The 21,773-nt window shown below is 38.6% G+C and overlaps 1 protein-coding gene across 3 annotated transcripts in view; it reads left to right on the top strand.

The window, feature by feature from the left end:
- ZNF800 (zinc finger protein 800) overlaps positions 1-21,448 on the top strand; it is a 185,081-nt gene extending 163,633 nt beyond the window's left edge. For all 3 annotated transcript variants that reach the window (XM_086395786.1, XM_086395784.1, XM_086395785.1), the window contains exon 6: positions 21,114-21,448. In XM_086395786.1, the coding sequence (XP_086251912.1) occupies positions 21,114-21,300 (187 nt within the window). In that variant the 3' untranslated portion in view covers positions 21,301-21,448. The remainder of the gene's footprint in view (positions 1-21,113) is intronic.
- The last annotated feature ends 325 nt before the right edge of the window (positions 21,449-21,773 follow it).

Genomic DNA, 21,773 nt, shown 5'->3' on the forward strand with positions numbered 1-21,773 from the left:
TATTGTGCCCATCTTTGCATGAAGTTTTCCGTTTGTATCTCTAATATTCTTGAAGAGATCTCTAGTCTTTCCCATTCTATTGTTTTCCTCTATTTCTTTGCATTGAGCACTGAGGAAGGCTTTCTTTATCTCTCCTTGCTATTCTTTGGAACTCTGCATTCAAATGGGTATATCTTTCCTTTTCCCCTTTGCCTTTAGCTTCTCTTTTCAGCTATTTGTAAGGCCTCCTCAGACAACTGTTTTGCCATTTTGCATTTCTTTTGCTTGGGGGTGGTCTTGATCACTGCCTCCTAAACTATGTTCGAACCTCTGTCCACAGTTCTTCAGGCGCTCTATCAGATCTAATCCCTTGAATCTGTTTTTCACTTCCACTGTATTATCATAAGGGATTTGATTTAGGTCATACCTGAATGGTCTAGTGATTTTCTCTACTTTCTTCAATTTAAATCTGAATTTGGCAATAAGGAGTTCATGATCTGAGCCACAGTCTGCTCCTGATCTTGTTTTTGCTGATTGTATGGAGCATCTCCATCTTTGGCTGCAAAGAATATAATCAATCTGATTTTGGTGTTGACCATCTGGTGATGTCCATGTGTAGAGTCTTTTCTTATGTTGTTGGAAGACGGTGTTTGCTACGACCAGTGCATTCTCTTGGCAAAACTCTATTAGCCTTTCCTACTTCATTCTGTACTCCAAGGCCAAATTTGCCTGTTACTCCAAGTATTTCTTGACTTCCTACTTTTGCATTCTAATCCCCTATAATGAGAAAAGCATCTTTTTTGGATGTTAGTCCTAGAAGGTCTTGTAGGTCTTCATATAACTGTTCAGCTTCTTCAGCATTACTGGTCGGGGTATAGACTGAGCTGAGCTTCTAGCTCTTTTCTTTTTTCTCTTCTGGTTAATTAACAGATCATTAGTACTAAGATCGCTAAAACATTTTTTTAAGAAGGTAAGAGGGTGGAAAGAGAGCTCATTTCTTCCTGAATTTTTATCAATCTATACTCAATTTGTCAGGTTTATTATTTTTCAAGCTTCTTTATCTGCATATAATCACCACTGTCATGCCGCAAACGGAGGGGAATTTATTGAATACCGAAGGTGCATCTGCTTCAGACTTGGAGGTTTTACTGCCTGTGCACACTCAGCAGAATTAATTTGCTTGATTGTGTATTTTTAACTACATCTTGATAATTTTGTTTAGTGTCTTGTACGTTTTATATATATACCCAGGCACTATAAGTACATGTTTGATGTTACAATAAGTTACTACTTTTTAGTAGTAGTAAAACCTTTTCCATCTAAATTGTGCTGTCATATACTTTGAGACGTTTGGGTCTTAATCTCCTAAACTTCTGTTATCTCAGTATTGATAGATTTAATTTATTTTAGAAAGTGCCACCAGCACTAAAATGAGAGTTCATAGTAATAAGGAGAATTTCTTAGTATTAGCCAATAGTAATTAGCATTCATGGAGTGCTTACTATATACCAAGTACTTTGTTAATCTTTTACATGCCTGATGCCTGTAATCCACCAACAACTCTATGAAGTAAGAACTGTTCCTTTATTAACATCACTTTACAGAACAGAAAAATAGAAGCTTAGAGAAGGTCCTTGTCATGTTACAGTAATTGTTAGATATGATTGCTATAATGTGAAATTTCACAGTATAAATGTGGGATTTTTTTCATTACCTTGTAAAGTTAAGTTTAAATGAAAATGTTTCCTTAGAAGAGAGTTCATTGCTGTATATTAGATTTTAGCTGCCGCTTTTGTGTTTAATTGGGAAATGAACACCAACTATATTATTACTTGTTACCAGTTTTCTTCTAATCTGATGTTATTGGCTTATCATTCCTACTTCTATGTTATTCATTTATCTTGAAAAAGGTATTGGAAGTCTTAAACACATTCATTGTAAGTTAGGCTTGTTTTTATAACAACCCATCTGTCCTAAAATTCTCATTAATATCTGTTATATCACACAATATTTTGGTTTTGGGCATATGTGAAATACTGACATGGAGCAAATATTGAGTAACATAGTTGAAAGACTATGAACTAATTATTTAAAAGCAAGTATTTAGTTGTAGAAAGTGGATTCTTCAGGAGAGCATGATTTGGGCCAGGTCGGGAATTGCTTTGGTGAATGTGTCGTGAAGAGAAAAGTAACGGTACTTTTCACAGGTCTTGCCAGTGGTAGTCATTAGTGGAAGTATTCCACGTTTCACCTGAGGCCCAAGAAGTGTTATATTATCTGCTGAGAGATTTCAGTGGCATACCTGCCTGTTACTGATCATGGATTTTTTAACCATAAAATGACAATTTTAGAAATTTTTGTGTATGGGGATAATTGCAATACCAGAGAACCTTTGTCCCTCAGTTTGGATAAACTCTTATATCTTGAACTGCAGATCAAGTGCTAGGGTTACCATTCTTGGGTTGTCTGGCTTCATGACTCTGACAGTCAAATTCTTACGTCAGGTATCTGAGCATATTCCTGATATACAAAACATTGTAATGTTTAAGCAATAGAATGATGTGGTTGAAAAAAATAGCCAAACCCAAACAAACGAATAATCCCACTTTGAATGCTTGAATAACTTGCAGCCTATCTGGGTGTCCTGCTCTATATTAATCTGGTAACACTTTCTGTGTAAGAGTGTGTACTAATGTTATTTTCAGAGGAGAAATTACCAGGGTGAAGCCTAAATGCATAGAACTCTTTATAACCCAGGTTTTGAATATTAGTTAATTCCTTCTATCTGTGGAATTATCTTGAAAAGAAATTAGCTCTGAGAAATGGAACTGTGGCTTTTAGACAGAGTTTCTTTCTAAGCTGTGCAAAAATAATATTTTTAAAAAGTTGAGACTCTTCTTGGCTATACGGATGCTTTGGTAGACCTAAATTCCAAAGTACCTGGTTGTGTCTGGTAGTTTTTATTTTGGATGAGAAGAAAAAGTGAGGAATACTTCTAAGAAAAAAAAAAAAAAAGCTAAATACTAGAAACATTGTGTGTACAAGTGATTGAATTATATGAAGAAAATAACTTTCGGGGAGAAGAGTTGTTTGTAGTGTTCTTGGGTTTTTGACATATAAACTGTTGGGATCATTCTGTATAAGCTTCTGTAGGAGAGTGGCCATGCCATTTTCATGCCTTTTGCTCATTAGATTATTAACTGAGTTCCTTGGAATCCAACATTTGGACAGTTGTAGATGTTTGAGACTTTCTGAGCTTCATTCTCCTTTCCTTTGAATGGGCAAGCTCTGAGGACATAAGATAGGCTAATGGGATTGTCATAGAGTTAGGCACGAACTCACTTAGTGAAATTTGTGAGTCATCTTCGATATTTATATCCCCAAGTTAAACTTTCCTCACCACGTTTTCATGATTTTCCAATTTATCCTTTCTTTGCCTGCCTATCCTTTCTTTGCCTGACTAGCTACCTGTTGTTCCTTATGATTGTAAGTGGACAAAATCACTTATTTGCCTTGAAATTTGGATACATAAAAAAATATAACAGAGGAAGAAACTTTTAAAGGAGATGGTTTTGTTGCCTTTATCTGCCCTGGATCTCTTTTCGGTTCTAAGTGTATAATTATAATGATACGAATTGTTAATTTGTAAGGTTTAAGATACTTCTTTGAAGGTCATTTCTTTCGGAGACAGTTAACTGGAGCTAAAGAACACAATGTCTTCAAACCACAGATTCTGCAAGATGGAAGTGAGACCCAGCCACCACTCAATTTGCCAGGTCATCTGATTGCACATGTGTGACCCTTTATAAAGCATCATGCTACTCTTTTTATTGTTGGAAGCACAGAGTTTTAAAATTGATCCATAGCTGGTAAAGAGAGGTTTCTTTGAGAGCATTGTGGGGATAAGAGAGAAATGGCTCGGCCTTAAGAGAGTCTAGGAATAATCGTATAGACTGGCTTCACCATGTAGATTTCAACTAAGTACTAGAGAAACCAGGAAAAAGTAATGCAACTCTAATGACTGGGTGTTACCCTCTTAGCAGCAGGAGTATGGCTTCTCGGCTGCTATTAGCCCTTCTCAGACTCTGCTTTTACCTTAAAAAAAAAAAAAAAAAAACCTTTTACCTCATTTGGTATCTTAGTGTAGTACATAACTGCCTCATTACTTCTGCTGCTTGTCTTCTCTGTGTTTTTCAGCTACTTTCCCTCTCCATATAGCTTGAATTTAGCCTGCTAAAAGAGACAATCTGGTTCCATTAGCTGCATTTTTGTTGGGCAGATCTCCCATGCCAGGCCTGTTTGTGGGTTGCTGGCCATACTTTTGCTGTTCCTGGGAACGTTGGTCCTGCTGTTGGTGATTGTGATAGCAGAGTCAGTGCCATAAAACATGGCCCTGGACCCAGTAAAGGGGAGTTTTTGGTGCCAGTCTTCTAAAAGAGGGATCAGTATTTCACTTTCGGAATGTTATAACCTTTCCAGTCTACGTGATTTTCTTCCACTTTAAAGGTTATAGAATTAAAGGTAACCTGTGGGCTTGATTATTTGTTAATATAGCATCAACAATCCTTTCCATGCTGAGAAAAATGTGAGAAAAATGTGAGAAGAGTTCTCTGATCAGCACCTGCAGTTCCTTTCCTGAACTGGTGCTGTTGCCATCTTTGGCTTTGTAGATTCAGAGACAGCCTGGAGTTTCCACTCAAAAAGAGCCATTCCATTTCCTGTAACAGCATATTAGGCCGTTCTGTCAGTTGCTGTGATTTTCCAGACACCCACAATTATGCTGCACAATTTGAGTTGGTGATTTAGTGAATCCTTAAAGTACTGCTTCTGCTCTTGTATTTTCCACATTTGGGCATACTCTGCAATAGCTGCTTTATATCGTCTCATTCATTCCTTCAACGACAGGCACTACTGAGTGTCATCATGTGTCTGGCACCATTTCCTTCTGGGAAAACAGAATCACACAGTGGTTAAAGCATGGATTTTCAAGAATCAGGCATACTGGAGTTCAAGCCATGTCTCCTTTGCTTACTAACTGTAGTTTGGGCAAGTTACTTAGTTTTCCTAAGCTTCAGTTTTTTTGTCTGTAAAATGACGGTATTAGAAACTATAGTATATATAGGTTTGTTGTGGGAATTTATAAAAGTTTAATGATGTATGTAGTATACTTAGCACAATGCCTGGCTCATGAGCTCAATAAATATATGTTAATTCGGTTACAGTGATCACTACAATTGCTGTGAGTTGGCTGCCAAAATACTTTCCAGCACTTGGCAAATAGTTCCTGTTATCTTGCTTTGCCATTTGATATTTGTTGCCTTTTCGTTGGTATTAATCCAACCGTTTAAGAAGAAGTCAGATGTAAAATCTGTGATAAAGTCAAGATGGACAGCGGTTTATTAAGTTAGAGCATATTATTTTATGGGTGGCTTATTTTTGGCAGCAGCTTTTGCTAATTGTTCAAGAAATTGTTAAACTTTTTGATATAATTTTGCTTCTTTGTGATTAATATCTTATAGAACAAAGCATAATTTTTAGTAGCAAAACTCAGAACAGCTTTCAGTTTTATTATTTATTGTAAACATTAGGCTATGGGTACAAGAACATATTCTGAGTTTACAAGTAAGAATTACATCTTGTCTTTGATTCACTGATGCCTCCCAGTGTGCCTGGCATATAATTGGTGCTAAGAGAATGTTGAAGGAAGGAAAGAAGGAAAGCAGGAACATTACATCAGTTATTTTCAGGCTTATTTTAGTCCACAATATGTCTTTGCTTGTAAGTTTATTTTCCTGTTACCTCATCTTCTAATCTATATAGCTTCTCTACCTGTGTATTTCTCTTTGTTTCTGTTACTGATGGCTTCTGTTTCCTGACTTTTTTATTTGACCCTCCTAACTTCTGCTATTCGGAGAAGGTAGTGGCACTCCACTACAGTACTCTTGCCTGGAAAATCCCATGGACGGAGAAGCCTGGTAGGCTCCAGTCCATGGGGTAGCTAAGAGTAGGGAACGACTAAGCGACTTCATTTTGACTTTTCACTTGCATGCACTGGAGAAGGAAATGGCAACCCACTGCAGTATTCTTGCCTGGAGAATCCCAGGGATGGGGGAGCCTGATGGGCTGCTGTCTATGGGGTTGCACAGAGTCGGACACGACTGAAGCGACTTAGCAGCAGCAGCAGCAACTTCTGCCGTTGCTACTAAGTAATGGTGACAGGTTCAGTTTCATGGGAGTGCTGTATTGACTGTGTACCCTAACAAATGGTCTATAATCAATTCCGCACTGTATGGATGTACATTTAGTGACTTTTTGATAATTTTTTTAAAGATTTGCCTTGGTTTAATTCATGTCTATGGAATTCTGTGAAATGCAGTTCACATTTCACTTTTAGATTCCACTCCCAAATGTAAACAAAGTATACAGTTGTTGATCGCCTCTCCTTTTATTTATGTTATCTTAGGAATTAGAATTAGTTATTTCAGTTATCCGATTCTCACATCTCTTCTTCAGAACTTTTACCTTGTTCTTAAAGCCTTCAGCCCTATTTTTCTTCCTTAATAAGAGGCAGCCTTGCCTATATCATGGCAAAAGTAGGAAACATTTCTTTACTCTCCCCTTTGGCATCACAGTTTTTTTTTTGTCTTCTGTCTTTGGTTCTTTGAAGGAAGACGTGTTCTTCCTTTCCAAACTTAACACTTCTACCTTTGCCAGTCAGTCTTCCTCAAACCTTTCTCCAGCAACCCTTCTCTCTGTCCTCCTCTCCACTTCTATCTTCCTTTCCCCAAACTTCTCCCCTTTGACCTACAAACATGGCCCAAATCCCTTTTAGTCAGTAAGTGAACTTCCCCTCCAGACTATCTTCAGTCTAGTTACTGCCATCTGTTCCTCTTTACTTTCACTGTCAAACTTCCATTAAATTCAGTTCAGTCTCTCAGTCGTGTCCAACTCTTTGCAACCCCATGGACTGCAGCACACCAAGCTTCCCTGTCCATCACCAACTCCCGGAGCTTACTCAAACTCCTGTCCCTCGAGTCGGTGATGCTATCCAACCATCTCATCCTCTGTCATCCCCTTCTCCTCCTGCCTTCAATCTTTCCCAGCATCAGAGTCTTTTCAAATGAGTCATTTCTTCACATCAGGTGGCCAAAGTATTAGAGTTTCAGCTTCAGCATCAGTCCTTTCAACAAATATTCAGGACTGATTACCTTTAGGATTGCCTGGTTGGATCTGCTTGCAGTAAAAGGGACTCTAAAGAATCTTTCTCAACACCAGTTCAAAAGCATCAATTGTTTGTCACTCAGCTTTCTTTAGAGCCCAACACTCATCCGTATGTGACTACTGGAAAAACCATAGCTTTGATTAGACGAACCTTTGTTGGCAAAGCAATGTCTCTTCTTTTTAATATGCTATCTAGGTTGGTCATAGCTTTTCTTCCAAGGAGCAAGCATCTTTTAATTTCATGGCTAAAGTCACCATCTGCAGTGATTTTAGAGCCCAGAAAAATAAAGTCAGCCACTTTCCATTGTTTCCCCATCTATTTTCCATGAAGTGATGGGATTGGATGCCATGATCTTAGTTTTCTGAATGTTGAGTTTTAAGCCAAATTTTTCACTCTCCTCTTTTACTTTCATCAAGAGGCTCTTTAGTTCTTCTTCACTTTCTGCCATAACAATGGTGTCATCTGCATATCTAAAGTTATTGATATTTCTCCCAGCAATCTTGATTCCAGCTTGTGCTTCATCCAGCCTGGTGTTTCGAATGATGTACTCTGCATATAAGTTAAATAAGCAGGGTGACAATATATAGCCTTGACATACTCCTTTCCTGATTTGGAACCAGTCTGTTGTTCCATGTCTAGTTCTAACTGTTACTTCTTGACCTGCGTACAGATTTCTCAAGAAGCAGGTCAGGTGGTCTGGTATTCCCATCTCTTGAAGAATTTTCCAGTTTGTTGTGATCCACACAGTCAAAGGCTTTGGCATAGTCAGTAAGCAGAAGTAGATGTTTTTCTGGAACTCTCTTGGTTTTCCTCTGCCTTTTCTAAATCTAGCTTGAACATCTAGAAGTTAACAATTCACGTACTGTTGAAGCCTGGCCTGGAGAATTTTGAGCGTTACTTTACTAGCGTGTGAGATGAGTGCAGTTGTCCGGTAGTTTGGTTTTCTTAAACTTCCATTAGGCTCTCAGAATACTTTAGCACTAATTTCACTACTGTAGTTGCCTATTTTGTTGTCTCCCCTCTCTGTCAAACTCTCAGGAGACCTGTGCCTTGGTCATCATTGATTCTCCAGCGCCTAGGGCAGTTCCTGGTACATAGTAGGCATTCAGCAAATATTTATTGAATGAATGACAATATTGAGCCATACCTATACCCTTCACGTGTGAATCATCTGTAGTTTTTTCCTACCCCTACATTTCTGTTGAAAGTTCACTTGAAGGGCATCAGTGACCACATAAATGCTAAACCTAATGCCTTCTTGCTTCCCATTGTACTTGATCCCTCTATGACTGTTGTGAAAAGTGAAAGTTGTTCAATAGTGTCCGAGTCTTTGTGACCCCATGGACTGTATAGTTCATGGAATTCTCCAGGCCAGGATACTGGAGTGGGGAGCCTTTCTCCTCTCCAGGGGATCCCCAACCCAGGGATAAAACCCAGGTCTCCTGCACTGCAGACAGATTCTTTACCAGCTAAGCCACAAGGAAAGCCCCTATGACCATTAATGCTTAGAAAAATTTACGATTCCAACATTTTCATGGTCACTTATAACTGGATCACTTTGGGCTGGTCTCAGCATGGTATTGCATCCAAAAGAAACAGACAGACTTCCAAAGCTTTGGAAAATGATGAACCTTTTACAGTTTTACAGAAATCTTCTAAGAAGATAGAAAGGTACAGTTACATTAAGCTCAGCAGACTTCATTTAAGTTTTCTCCCATCTCTTCCCAAATCCTCATACAGCTTGGCAGCTTCACTCAACCTCCCTTCTGTAACATTTGCCCCAAAATCTTCTGTAAATTTCCTACCAAAACCTTTTTTTAAAAATATAGGTATAATCTCTTTTTAGAAATTATTTATTTACTTATTTATTTTTGCTTGCACTGGGTCTTCATCGCAGTGCTTGGACTTCTCACCACAGTTGCTTCTCTCATTGTGGAGCACAGGCCCTGGGTGCATGGGCTTCAGTGGTTGTAGCACTTGGGCTCAATGGTTGTGGCGCCCACGCTTTAGTTGCTAGATGCTTGTGGAATCTTCCAGGACTAGGGATCGAACCATGTCCCCTGCATGAGCAGGTGGATTCCTATTCACTGAACCACCAGGGAATCCCCCTACCAAAATCTCTTGTCCACTTTTTTCACCATCTGGTTCTCCTCTTTTTTCTAAGAATGACTCTATTCTTACCAATTTAAATCACTTACCAGTTTACTCACGTTAGCCTCTCAGCTTCTTCCTACTCTTTTCTATAACCTTTTATCTTGTTCAGCATTTCAGAAATCTAGAGGCATTCTCTTGATTTCATTTTTTTTTTTTGTCCTTACCAGTTTTCTTTGCATGATTTCACTTAATTTTAAAACTTTAGCTCAGACACCGTTTTTTTCGTTGAGTGTATCCTGATCTGGGTTTGGCTGGGTCCCTCTTGTGTGTGCCTATAGTGCCCCATATATAACAAAATTGAAGTTATCTATTTGTGTCTTTAAGCATCTTAAGGACTCTGGAATGTGTGTGTGTGTGTGTGTGTTGCTCATTTGTGTCTGACTCTGCAACATCATGGACTGTAGACTCCTCTGTCCATGGAATTCTCCAGGCAAGAATACTAGAGTGGGTAACCATTCCCTTCTCCAAGGGGTCTTCCTGACCCAGGAATCGAATCTGAGTGTCTTGCATTGCAGGCAGGTTTCTTCACCATCTGAGCCATCAGGGAAGCCCTGGAACATGGTGGATGCTGATAAATATTTATTGAACTAACACTTCTGTGAGTTCTGATTCTTCCTCTCTTGGTACTGACTTTTTATTTTGTTTCTAGGCCTTTAAACATGATCAGACTTTCCTTACTCCTTTTTCTTTGTTTTTGTTTTTGTTTTTTTGTTAATACTCCTTTGCTGATTCCTCTCTCCTAAAGTATCACTTATTACTTCTGTGGAGATGACCCCAGACCTATTTTCTAGTCTAGTGATTCTGATAATTAGACCATTTGTTTTCAAAGTTACATGTCAGGCATCTCCACCTGGATATTTCTCCATATCTTACTTAAAAGCAACAGAAACTCAGTAAACCAAACTTACCTTCTTTTTAAGCTTGTTCCTCCTTTATGTGTTCCCTGTTTCAGTTATTTACACTCCTACCTTCCTGGTAACCTGGGCTAATTAGAATCCTAGGAATTACCTTGACTTCTTTCTGTCTCTTACATACTTTACCTGATCAGTGGTCAGTGTCTGTCCGTCCTGCCTTTGGATGTGTCTCACACTTGGCTTTTCCTTGCCATCTCCACCTTTGGTATTAATAGTTTAGTTAGGACTCCTATCTCTTACCTACACTGCTGCAGTAATCTCTTAACTGACCTCTAATCTGTCTTCCACGCTGCTGTCAGAACTATCTTCGTAAAACACAGACAGCTCTGTTGTTACTATATGTTCACTGCTCAACTAAGTTACTCATTGTCAGGTCTCAGCTTAAATTTCATTTCTAAATAAAGACAGTCTAAAATTATGTCCCTTATAGTTCTGTTTTACATGCCTTCCCATATTGTCAGCTAATACAATTTTTAGTTATGTTTATATTTGTGCATTAGTTTGTTTAGTGTGTGTCTTCCCACTGGAGAGATTTATGTAAGAGACTGGGAGAGTTGTATAGAGCCTGTGCCTAGCACAATGCTTGGGACATTAAAAAAATCTTTGTTGAATGAGTAGATGAATAATAGATAGCTTATCAGTATAGGAAAACAGGAGATAGCAAAGGCAGAAAAGCTTTAGAAGCTTCCTACATTTTCCCGGACCTTGGTCTGTAGTTCTGCCCTTTCTGAAATAATGGGCTTCTCCCTTCTGCCATTTGCATTTATTTCACTAAGGATATGAGTCAACAGTTGCATTACCCCACACTCACGCTAATGCTCATATGACTATAGTTGATTTGGGGACTGTAGGGTGGTGGCAGCTAAGCTTTGTTTACCTGTTATAAATGCATAGGTGGTGCCCTAGCCATGCAGGCAAACAAGTATTTGCTAAGTTGAGTTAACCCAGATTGTTTTTTAGCCTCTTGAGTGATTCAGGCCTTTGTACCACATGTTAATTAAAGTGTTTGTTACTTGAAGGACTAGTTGTATTTTACATGAGGTATTTATTTGCCTGTTAAAGACTAAAGATTTTAATTTAGCAAACTTCTATTGAATGGAAAATGAAAAAATTATTTTAAAATATCCAGAAACAATAAGCAAATTAAACTCCCCTTCCCCATGGAGCCTGTTCAGGTTTCAAAAGTCAAAGAATTTCATAAGTATTCTTCAGATTTCACTGTCTTAGGCTGACTGTATCCATTTCATAGACATTTTGAGCTCCTGCTTGTGTGAGGCACTGAGTTAGGTGCTAGGACTACAGAGAGAAGAAGTGCAGTTCCTTTTCTCAAGTACTATGAAAGAAGAACACATTATAAGGATACACAGAAGTGGAATTGTAAGGCACACTGGGATTGGTGAGGCTTTTCATAATTCATCCATCCATTTTTAAGTTGAGTTTTGGAAGAGTTAGCTAGGCAAACTTTCCAGGTAGGTACAGAGGACATGAGACCCCATATAAACCAAGGAAAGGAATTACAGCCAAATCAAGAAAGGTCTTATATACCGAGTAGTTTGAATCATACTTTTAAAATTAGGGGTAGCTGCTGAAGGATTTTAAAAACCAGGAGCATCTGATAGCATTGAGGAGACTAAATTGGAGACAGGATAAGGGTAAGACTTACGGTGAAGAAATCAAGCAGAAGCCACATACACTGTATTCATAAATAATACCTTGAATTTATATATTTTGCCTAAAGTTATTATGTAGTTCTGTATTAGTTCCTTAGTTCATATGGTTACAGAATCTCTTGAGAGGATAGTTTTTGTTTTGTTTTGACATTTTTTCATGTAGTAAAGCGCACATCACTTTCAATTACCCAGATCCAACTCACAGTTTTAATCAATGGAAAAGTAGAACTGGCACCACCTGACTTCCTCATTTTGTGCATTTTGGGTGGAGCTGACTCTTGAGTGTGAAGGTTGTGATAGGAAATAATACCAGTTACTTGCAAGAAAATACTGGAAGAGGGTGGCCAAATGTCCTGGAATAGGTATGGTTTTCTCATACTTTAGAACCCTGCCCTGTTGAAAATTGTATCTAGATGCATATTAATCTTAAATTTGAGCCTGTTTGTCACTTTTGATAAATCTTTAGCATGTCATCACTCCTGTAAAGTATTCTATCAAGAAAATGTGGCAACATAATTTTTTTTTTTGCCAAGTTACTATTTAAAATCAGACTATGACTAAAACTAAACTAACTTTATTTTGTTCATGTTTCCATCATCATTTTGCTTATCACACAGATTTTAAGTTCTTTTTCTTCTGTGAATCTGTTCCTCATAGCTCCAGCCCATGGTGACCTCTTTCTCTGTTGAACTCACAACATTTATCTTTTTTCCCCTCTTTATTCTTTGTTATTAGTGCATTATTATTTAACTACAGGGTTCCCATGATTATACTCTAAACCTACTGAGACTCAAGACTAACAGTTTTGCTCTGCAGCATGTAAGGTTATGAATGAATGGATCATCAGGCCTGTCCCCATTTTCTGTTCTTCAGATGTCAGTGTCCTCTCTTCATGTCCTGTTTTTACTGGTCTAAAGCTTCTATTGCTCTACCCTTGGCTACCCTGGGTCTGCTGGTATCTTGTGTTTATGAAGATTATGAAGGATTTTTAGGAGGTTTTTGGGCCAATTTTAGGGAAATACAGGGGTGATTTTCTAGCTTTTTCCTGCCTCAGAATCCTATTAAAAAGCTTCCACAAAGATTCTACCTCTTTTGTATCAAAATGTTTTGAGAGTTGTGAGTATGTGTGTGTGCATGTATATAAACGGAGGACTAGCCAGATTATGTATTTGTTGGGTGTAGTTTGTGGGATCTCATTTCCCTCAGCAGGGATTGAACCCAAGCCAACAGCAGTAAAAAATCCGGAATCCTAACCACTAGGCCATCAAGAAACTCCCAGGACTAACCAGATTTTTACTTTTGGAACAGAATAAAAAGAAAGAAGACAAATTTTTATCAAGTTCACAAACATAAATTTTCTTCCCAGACTTCCTTACTATGCTGCTTTTGTAGCCTAATGGGAACAGAGCAGGCTGCAAAGTAAGGCTCATAGTTATTTTATTTAGCTATCTGGTATTTACATTTTGTATACACCTTCTTTTGAGCCAGAATTCTCTTGAATTGTAGATGGGAACTCTAGAGATGTAGTTTAACCTCATTTTAAATGGAGAAAACTGAGGTAAGTGATTGCATGAAGTCAATGAAGCAGTCAGGAATAGAGACCAGACATCTCTTAAAGATGATTTTAGTAGATAATAACGTATACATGTTAACAAAGTTAAACAGTACAAAGAGATGTACTGTGAAAGGTAAGTTTTTTTCCTACCCTATCTCTTGGTTCTCGAATTCTCTTCCCATGAGTTAAGAAGTTAGTTTCCAGTCCAGTTTTCTTGGGCTTTCATGATGTTTTATGTGTATATAATCATACAAATGTATATATTCACCTTTACCAAATGGAAGCATACTATACACACTTTTCTGTTCCTGGTGGTTTTTTTTTGCCCCCACTTTTTAGCATTAAGTCTGAAAATTGTAGAACCCATATATTTTTATGCCTTGGTCCATGAACTTTCTTATATAGCCTATCAGACAACTAACTTTAGTTACTGTGAACAAAGTATTATTCTTTACTTTTAGCATATCAGATTGAGTACCTCATGTGCAACATAATGTGTTTCACATTTCTTTCAGAGAGATCATGGTCACTGATTTATTTTATGATAAATATTAAAGTTAAAAAATTAGTGAAATGTGCATAATAATTATTACTGCTAGTTACCAAAAAGAGCTTATTGGGATATTTTCTTTTCTATATGAGAAAGAAATGGTAGGTGAAATTTTCAGGGAAATCATTTACTTTTAAACTTGTGTAAAAACCTGTATGGTATGTTCCAAACAGTTTTATATCTCAGTGCCAGTGATAAGCAGTGGTGCTATAAATATTAAACCACAAATATTCATTTTCTAAATTTAAAAATCTCTAACTTCATATGCTAATCACAGAAATATAGTTTTTCATTTGTTTCTTAAAACAGTTTATATGTCATCTGTATAAAAATATATCCTTAGTTTTGATCATTCACGGTTTTATTTTGGCTAGCTTATCTGTCAGTGCAATTATTGCTTTATTTTTCATACATTAATGGGGCCTGTTAAAACTGCTTGATTTTAGATCTTTTGGACCAAACTGTATCACAGAAGACAAATCCATTGAAAAAAAAAGTGTACCATACCAAGTGTCCATGATAGGGTTCAGAGGCCAAGTGTTTATATTCGATTACTAGTAATCCTGCGTTCTCCCTAAAGATGGCAGTACTTCTCCACATATCATTCACTAATGCTGTTTGAAAATAGTATTAATTATAACTCCATTATTGACTGGAAAAAATCAGACTAAAAGTGTATTTTCATAATGATACCACAGTAGTTAAAATTCAGTAGTAGTACAAATAAAATTGTATCCATGAGGTTCACAGCATTGGTTCAACTTCTGTGTGTGTTATCCTTGACCATGGACACAGGGTCCTAACTGCATTCTGACTTTGGAATTCTTGATGTGATGCTGTGAACATCTTGTCAAAAATTGTGATAAGTCATGTTAGGACCTGGCTGTATTTATTATTAGATCTTTCGCCTCTGGAGATGTTATCAGAAAACAAAAACTGACAAAACACCCCAAACAGAACAAAACCCATAAGTAACTGCCTATTGCATATATTTGTGGACATGAGAAATGTTTTGGTATTTATTCTTCAGTAAAAGTTTGTATGTCCAAGTTCTTGAACATTTACTTTTTGCTTAGGTGACTAGTTCTTTTAATAGATGAAACAGTTACTTATTGGTGCCAGAAAAACAAAAATAAATCTTCAGCCTTCTCTGCTGTAGAAACTAAACTCTAAATTCACAAGGTTCACTGGAACATGGAGAAACAATGCTATATTTTGTTCCTCCTTTTTCCGTTATTCCCATTTCGAATTAAATTGTTCTTGTATGCATGTGTTTGAAATCACATGGCATTGTAATTTGAAGATGGTGAACAGCAAGACAGCGGGCAGGCTAGCTTCCCTGTTAGACCTCACACTTACCTTTGACATGGTCACTGCTTTCTAAAGCTGGTCCTATTGGTTCATCTAGGGCCATTATTGATTCAACTAGCAAGATGACTAGGTGCTTAAGGACTGTGTCATTCTAGCCAGTCTTACAGATAAATATTTAAGTATAAATACCACAATGATGTTGTTGTTTAGTTGCTAAGTCATATCTTAGTGACTGCCTATACTATAGCCTGCCAGGCTCCTCTGTCCGTGGCATTTCCCACGCAAGACTACTGGAGTGGGTTGCCATTTCTTTCCCCAGGAGATCTTCCTGCCCCAGGGATCAAACTTTATCTCCTTGTTGGCCGGTGGGTTCTTTACCACTGAGCCACCTTTGTTGTTCAGTTGCTCAGTCGTGTCTGACTCTTTGCAACTCCATGGTTTGCGGCAGGCCAGGCTTCCTTGTCCTTCACTATCTTTCAGGGTTTGCTCAAACTCCTGTTCATTGGCGCCATCCAACTATCTCATCCTCTGTTGCCCCCTTCTCCTCTTACCCTCTTTCCCAGTATCAGTGTCTTTTCCAATGAGTTAGCTCTTCGCATCAGATGGCCAAAGTATTGGAGCTTCAGCACCAGTCCTTCCAGTGAATATTCAGGATTTATTTCCTTTAGCATTGAATGCTTTGATCTTCTTGCTGTCCAAGGGACTCTCAGGAGTTCTCCAGCACCACAGTTGGAAAACCTCAATTCTTTGGAGCTCAGCCTTCTTTATGGTCCAACTCTCACATCCTTACATGACTACTGGAAAAACCATAGCTTTGACTACATGAACCTTTGTCTCCTGGGAAGCCCAAAATACTGGTTTTTAAGTTTGTCGTGAGATATATCAGGGACACTGACTTCTGTTTATGGTTCAGTGTAATTTTCCCCAATAGACAAATATACATGGAAAACTAATCTGAAGATTTCTTGATGAAGAACATTGAATCAGCTCTTAGTGACCCTTATCTGTAAGCTCTGGTAGTATGATATGTTCAGTTTTCCCATAGGAATATACTTGCCACTCAGACTAGATATTCATCAATTCTCAGAGCAAATTTCTAGTAGACCACAATGCAGACAGATGGCCAGCTTTTGTTTTCTTGATTTCTTTCTCCTTTAGCAAAGTTTTTCTGCATCAGAGTTTAATAAAATTGCACTAATTATGTCAAACAGCCCAATGCCTGGCATACAATAAACGATAATAAGTGTAACTGTTGTTAAGTTCAGGTTACTTTGGTATACTTTTAATGTCAAAGACCATCTTTTGGGCCATTTCTTTGGGTTACTAATCAATCTCATCTTTCACATTTTAAGTTACTTTCATTGTTTAATTTCTTTTTCTTTTAACTCCTTAATTGCATTTATCATTAGTGTTGAATCCATGAGCTAATGAATTAGGCCAATCCCTTTTGGCTCTGTATGATTCTGCTATCGTTTTGTTGTTGACATACTGATACTTTTAAAATTTAAGTTTCTTATTCCAAAATACCCCATTCCCCACAGTTCTTCTGTTTATAATGTGAATCTATTGAAAGAGATAGTCTTCAAGTTACTGCTCAGCATAATTTTGTATCTTGTTTGAATAGATGTAAGTTGTAGGCCTTTCCATCTAATCAGTTTATCTTCATTTCAGATCTGCTTAAATTCTTTTTCATAAAGTTATTTTGAAAGTGGTCTGAATTCTTACAATAGTAGGATGACCATGGGAGTTGGGAGGCATGGTTGGACAAACTAGGGGTAGAGGAACAATGGCGGTAAACTCAACAGTCAACATTGACGTTACGGATCTGGCAAATACAGACTTGAAAAATCAAATTTTGTGTGTGAAAATGAGTACAGAAAGGAATAATTGAGGTCAGTTGATCTGTCACTCCAGCAACAATTGTTGTCAGCTTTTTCCTCTCCATCATTCTGGGGATAAGTTATTCTTTTAAAAATGGCAAAATAGGTTTAGGGAAATTGGAGAAATTGCCACAGCTCTTTCTAATGTTTGTAAAAATACAGATTATAATGCATTTTTGAAACTGGTGGTCTCATGATAATACACATTTTAGGACAGTCATAAATAGAAAAAATTGCAGGAATTCATTAAAAAAAAAAATGGATAGGTCATTTCAGACTGCAGTTAATCAGGGAAAGCTTATTACAATGGCTGAGGGTCTCGAGCATTTGAATACATGAGAGGAGGGAGAGAACATTGTATGTTAGGGAAGTGGAGAGTCAAGTGGTTTGATGTGAAGTTTGTTAAATATGATCCATGAAAGAGAATTGAGGCTGCTGCCGCCGCCAAGTTGCTTCAGTCGTGTCCGACTCTGTGCAACCCCATAGATGGCAGCCCACCAGGCTCCCCCGTCCCTGGGACTCTCCAGGCAAGAACGCTGGAGTGGGTTGCCATTTCCTTCTCCAATGCATGAAAGTGAAAAGTGAAAGTGAAGTCGCTCAGTCGTGTCTGATTCCTAGTGACCTCATGGTGAATTGGGGCACTGCTTGTCAAATGATATCATTTACTCCAGAGTTGGAAAAAAATGAGCCCCACGCCATTTCCATTCATCATGTAACTGGATAAAACTACTGAAGTCTCTTGGTACATCGGGCTTCACATTTTCATGTGCTCTCTCATGTCATCACAAATTTCATTTTAGGACTCTTTGGAAATTGGAAAGGCTGTCAACATCTTCAAAATAATCTCTCTCCCCTACTGTCTGATAATTACTCAAATGGCAGAAAAAGTTTGATAGCACTCAGAGGTCAGATGTGCACCTGTGACATCAGGCATGCATCATGGTTTTCCTTCTCTGATGAGGAGGGGATAGCCACGTGTCATTGGAAGGGATAGCCATGCCTCATTACTTTCCATGTCAGCAGCTGTTACCACCTTTCCAAGAGGTATTGCCAAGAGATGGGAACAGAATATGATGTTTTTTCTCTACTAGACAGAAATTTGCTGCCTTTCCAGAGGTCTTAATTGAAATTGAAGGCAGAGGAAATAATGGGACTTGACTTTGGCTTGAAACTCTGGGAGGAATTTAGTGTTCTAGTACACAGGCTGCCTTAATCTGACAAAGCATTCTATGGAATTCGGCTTTGGTTCTGTGTACCTTTGTGAGTCAAGGAATTCAACACTTATGGCCATGGAGAATAAAGTTACAATTGATTATCAAAGGTTATCTATGTGTTACTATGTCAAAGACCATATTAGAATTTCAAATCAAGCCAGGTTTTTACTGAGATTTACTATTGAGCTGTTAAAATTTTAAAATTTCTTTCAGGAAGTCACTATTTTTCCTGCAAGAAAGGATGAAGGAGGGATTCCTTTCTTTGTAAATATTGCTTTTTCTATATTGCTTATGTTCAGGAAATCAGTTTCTAGTGCAGTGAAGTATATGGTGTATGTATGCATTTCTGTGCATGCTTCTGGAAGACAAAGTCCATGTCTAATCAGAATCTCACTAGTCTTTGACTCCCCTGAAAGATTAAGAACTAATAACTTCGCTAGTGTGGAAACAATGGGATGCTCTGGATGAATCTGAGCAAAGGAATGACAGGAAATTAGAAAGCTCATCTGAAGAATAATGAGATGAAAAGCTTTGGCAGGACTGAAGGGTGATTTAGGGATTCAGGTTAGCCTTAGGGTTGGAGTTATCTGAATAATCTGAAGGTAATTTTCTAGATAGAGCTTTTCAAAGGAAGGAATCTCAAATTATCTTTTTTTTTTTTTTGAGCACAGTGCTTGAGACATAACAGACACTCAAAAATTTTGAATTGAAATTGCTGTACAACACACCAGATGAAAGTTGGATGATAGCATCAAAAATAAATGTTCTTCTGTCTTATCTGCATTTAATCCTGCTATGTTAAATCATTTGGTGTAAAATAAGGATTTTGGAGAGACACTGCTTTATAAAAAGTTCATACACACTTTTTGTTCAGCAGTTGGTTAACACAAATTTTTGGCCACTTAGTATTTGTTCTTTCTGTATGTTTTATTTCTGATAATTTTTTAAAATTCTACAAAAATGAGTGTCTCTAGACATGATTGTTTTATCCCATACCTACCTACAGAGGGAAGGAAAAACTTGCAGGGTGGTGTGGTTGATTAGATCATCCTCTGGTTAAGCAACATTCCAATAAACAGCTTGGATTTATGAAAATCCAAAATTATGGAAAAATTAAGGAAAATCTCACAAATCTGAGGTCCCTTTGGCCTAAAATATCATTGGAATTTATGTATTAATGGATCTTCTATCAGTTCAATAACAAAGCCTTATAATTCCTTCCATTTGTTATGGTGGTATAAAATTTTATTATCACCCAAAAGATTCCCTTGATGTTAGTAAGAGCTAAAAACTTAAATTTGTTATGACTGGAAAACCAAGATATAAGGTTTTGACTAGTTTATTGTAATACTTTAGTTTTGCTCCCACTAAGTTCCTTCAAGTTGAAGAGCAAGTTATTGAATACATTGTTAAAAAATTGGTATTATCTAAAACATTTGTTCCAAAAGTGTGGTAACTTTTTTTTTTTTCCAGCAAACCTTGTGTTCCCAAGTCTGTAGAGATTACAAATCAAATTAGGTTCATTAGAAGCTCAGAAAGTCTTTTTTTTCACCTGAAGTAGGAATACTTAATAAAGGTCTAACTTCACAGAAGACAGTGGTTTTGATTCACTGCATAATGTTTAAGGCATAAACTGCTCTGAAATATTGTGATTTACTCAGAACTTTTGAGGAGGATAAATTACTTCTGTGGAAATCATTCATTCATTCTTAAAATCTTTTGATGTCCATCACTTTGCTACACAATGTAAAACATAATTTTGAATTGGTAGAAAGAATGGGTACATAAGAATAGACTAAGTGCCATTAAAATAGGTTACTTGAATTTTTTATTATAAAGATATAATTTGGGAAATATGTAAAGATTACCTGCAGCCTCATCACCTGAAGATAACCACTTAACAGTTTGGAGTGTTTCCATTATTTTATACATGCATGGTGTGTCGTGTATGTATCCACATGTACACACATATGTATACACCCATTCCCACACACCACAAATGAGGATTAAGCTATTTTTTTTATTCTATCTAGTATACCTTTCCATATGAATAGATAGTATATCCCGGTATTCTTTTAATAACAGGTTAGTATCAACTCTTAGAGATGGCTGGATGGCATCACCGACTCGATAGGTGTGAGTTTGAGTGAACTCCGGGAGTTGGTGATGGACAGGGAGGCCTGGCGGGCTGCAATTCATGGGGTCATAAAGAGTCAGACACAACTTAGGACTGAACTGAACTGAATCAACTCTTAAGACTTTAATCTTACTGTTGGTTATAGGATAGTCCCAGTTTTTCTTTAAATTGCTGTTTTATTTTGCCTGTTTTTTGCTGTTGTAGATATTGCAGTGAATACCCCGTATGAAAATTTTGCATGTATTCATTTTTCTGGGTCAAAAGAATTTAAGGGTTTTGATACCTTTTCCTAAATGGCTAAGAACATGTTTAATGACACTTCAGTTGGATGCTGTCTTCCCCTGATGAACACAGGTTTATCTCCTGTGTCTACGACAAACAACCTGTTGGGCGGAAATGGCATCGCGCTGAGTTGGGGTTGGCGGCTCCTTGTATTAGCGGGGAGGCGCCGGCGCGTTCGGCCTGTTTCTAACCCGCGTGTCTTTGTCTCTCTCCCTGGGGATCGCTGCCGCCCGTGCGGGCCGAAGCCTCGGGAAGCCGTCGCCCCGCAGCGCCGCCGCCCTGCGCCCGGCCGCCCCGGGGAGCCGCTGCCCGCCCGCGGGCGCCGTCACCACGCGCCAGGCCGCCGCCAGCTGCCGCGCCAAGCTCCGCGGCGGCGCCGCCCGGGAGCGCCAGCACGCCGCCCGCGGCCTCGGGAAGCCCGCGGCTCCGTGAGCGCCGCCGCCCGGCCGCGCCCGGACGCCGCCGCGCCCCGCGCAGCCCAGTACCTCAGGCCTCGCCCGTCGCGCCTCTCCTCCCGCCGCACCCGCCGGAGCTCTCAAGTCCACTCGGGCGTCGGCGATCTCCCCGGGGCCTCAGCTGCCGGCGCCCTGCCGTCACCCCGCGCTTTACCGACCTCTGTCCCACGCAGCCCCTCAGGAGGACCGTGTGCCTTAGGGCTGGCGGGTGCGAGGACTTCCTCATCCCGTCTGCCATAATCCCGGCTTCTTTGAGAATCTTGCCACTGGAGAGTACCATCCTCTTCCCTCCTAATTTGTCGAGTTCCTAGTCATTTCCCTTCATCATTAGTTCTTCAAAGCCTAGTTCCCATTTTAATCTTCTTCACCTCAAATCCCATCATCACAGGCTGGTGACCCGCGCTGTCCAGAGTCTTGTGACCCATACTGTGGTTAAACTTGAATTCCAAC

This window comes from Bos grunniens, chromosome 4 (assembly GCF_055505025.1).
Source record: "Bos grunniens cultivar Pamir isolate PY7600 chromosome 4, Bosgru_T2T1.0, whole genome shotgun sequence".
Taxonomy (NCBI): Eukaryota; Metazoa; Chordata; class Mammalia; order Artiodactyla; family Bovidae; genus Bos; species Bos grunniens.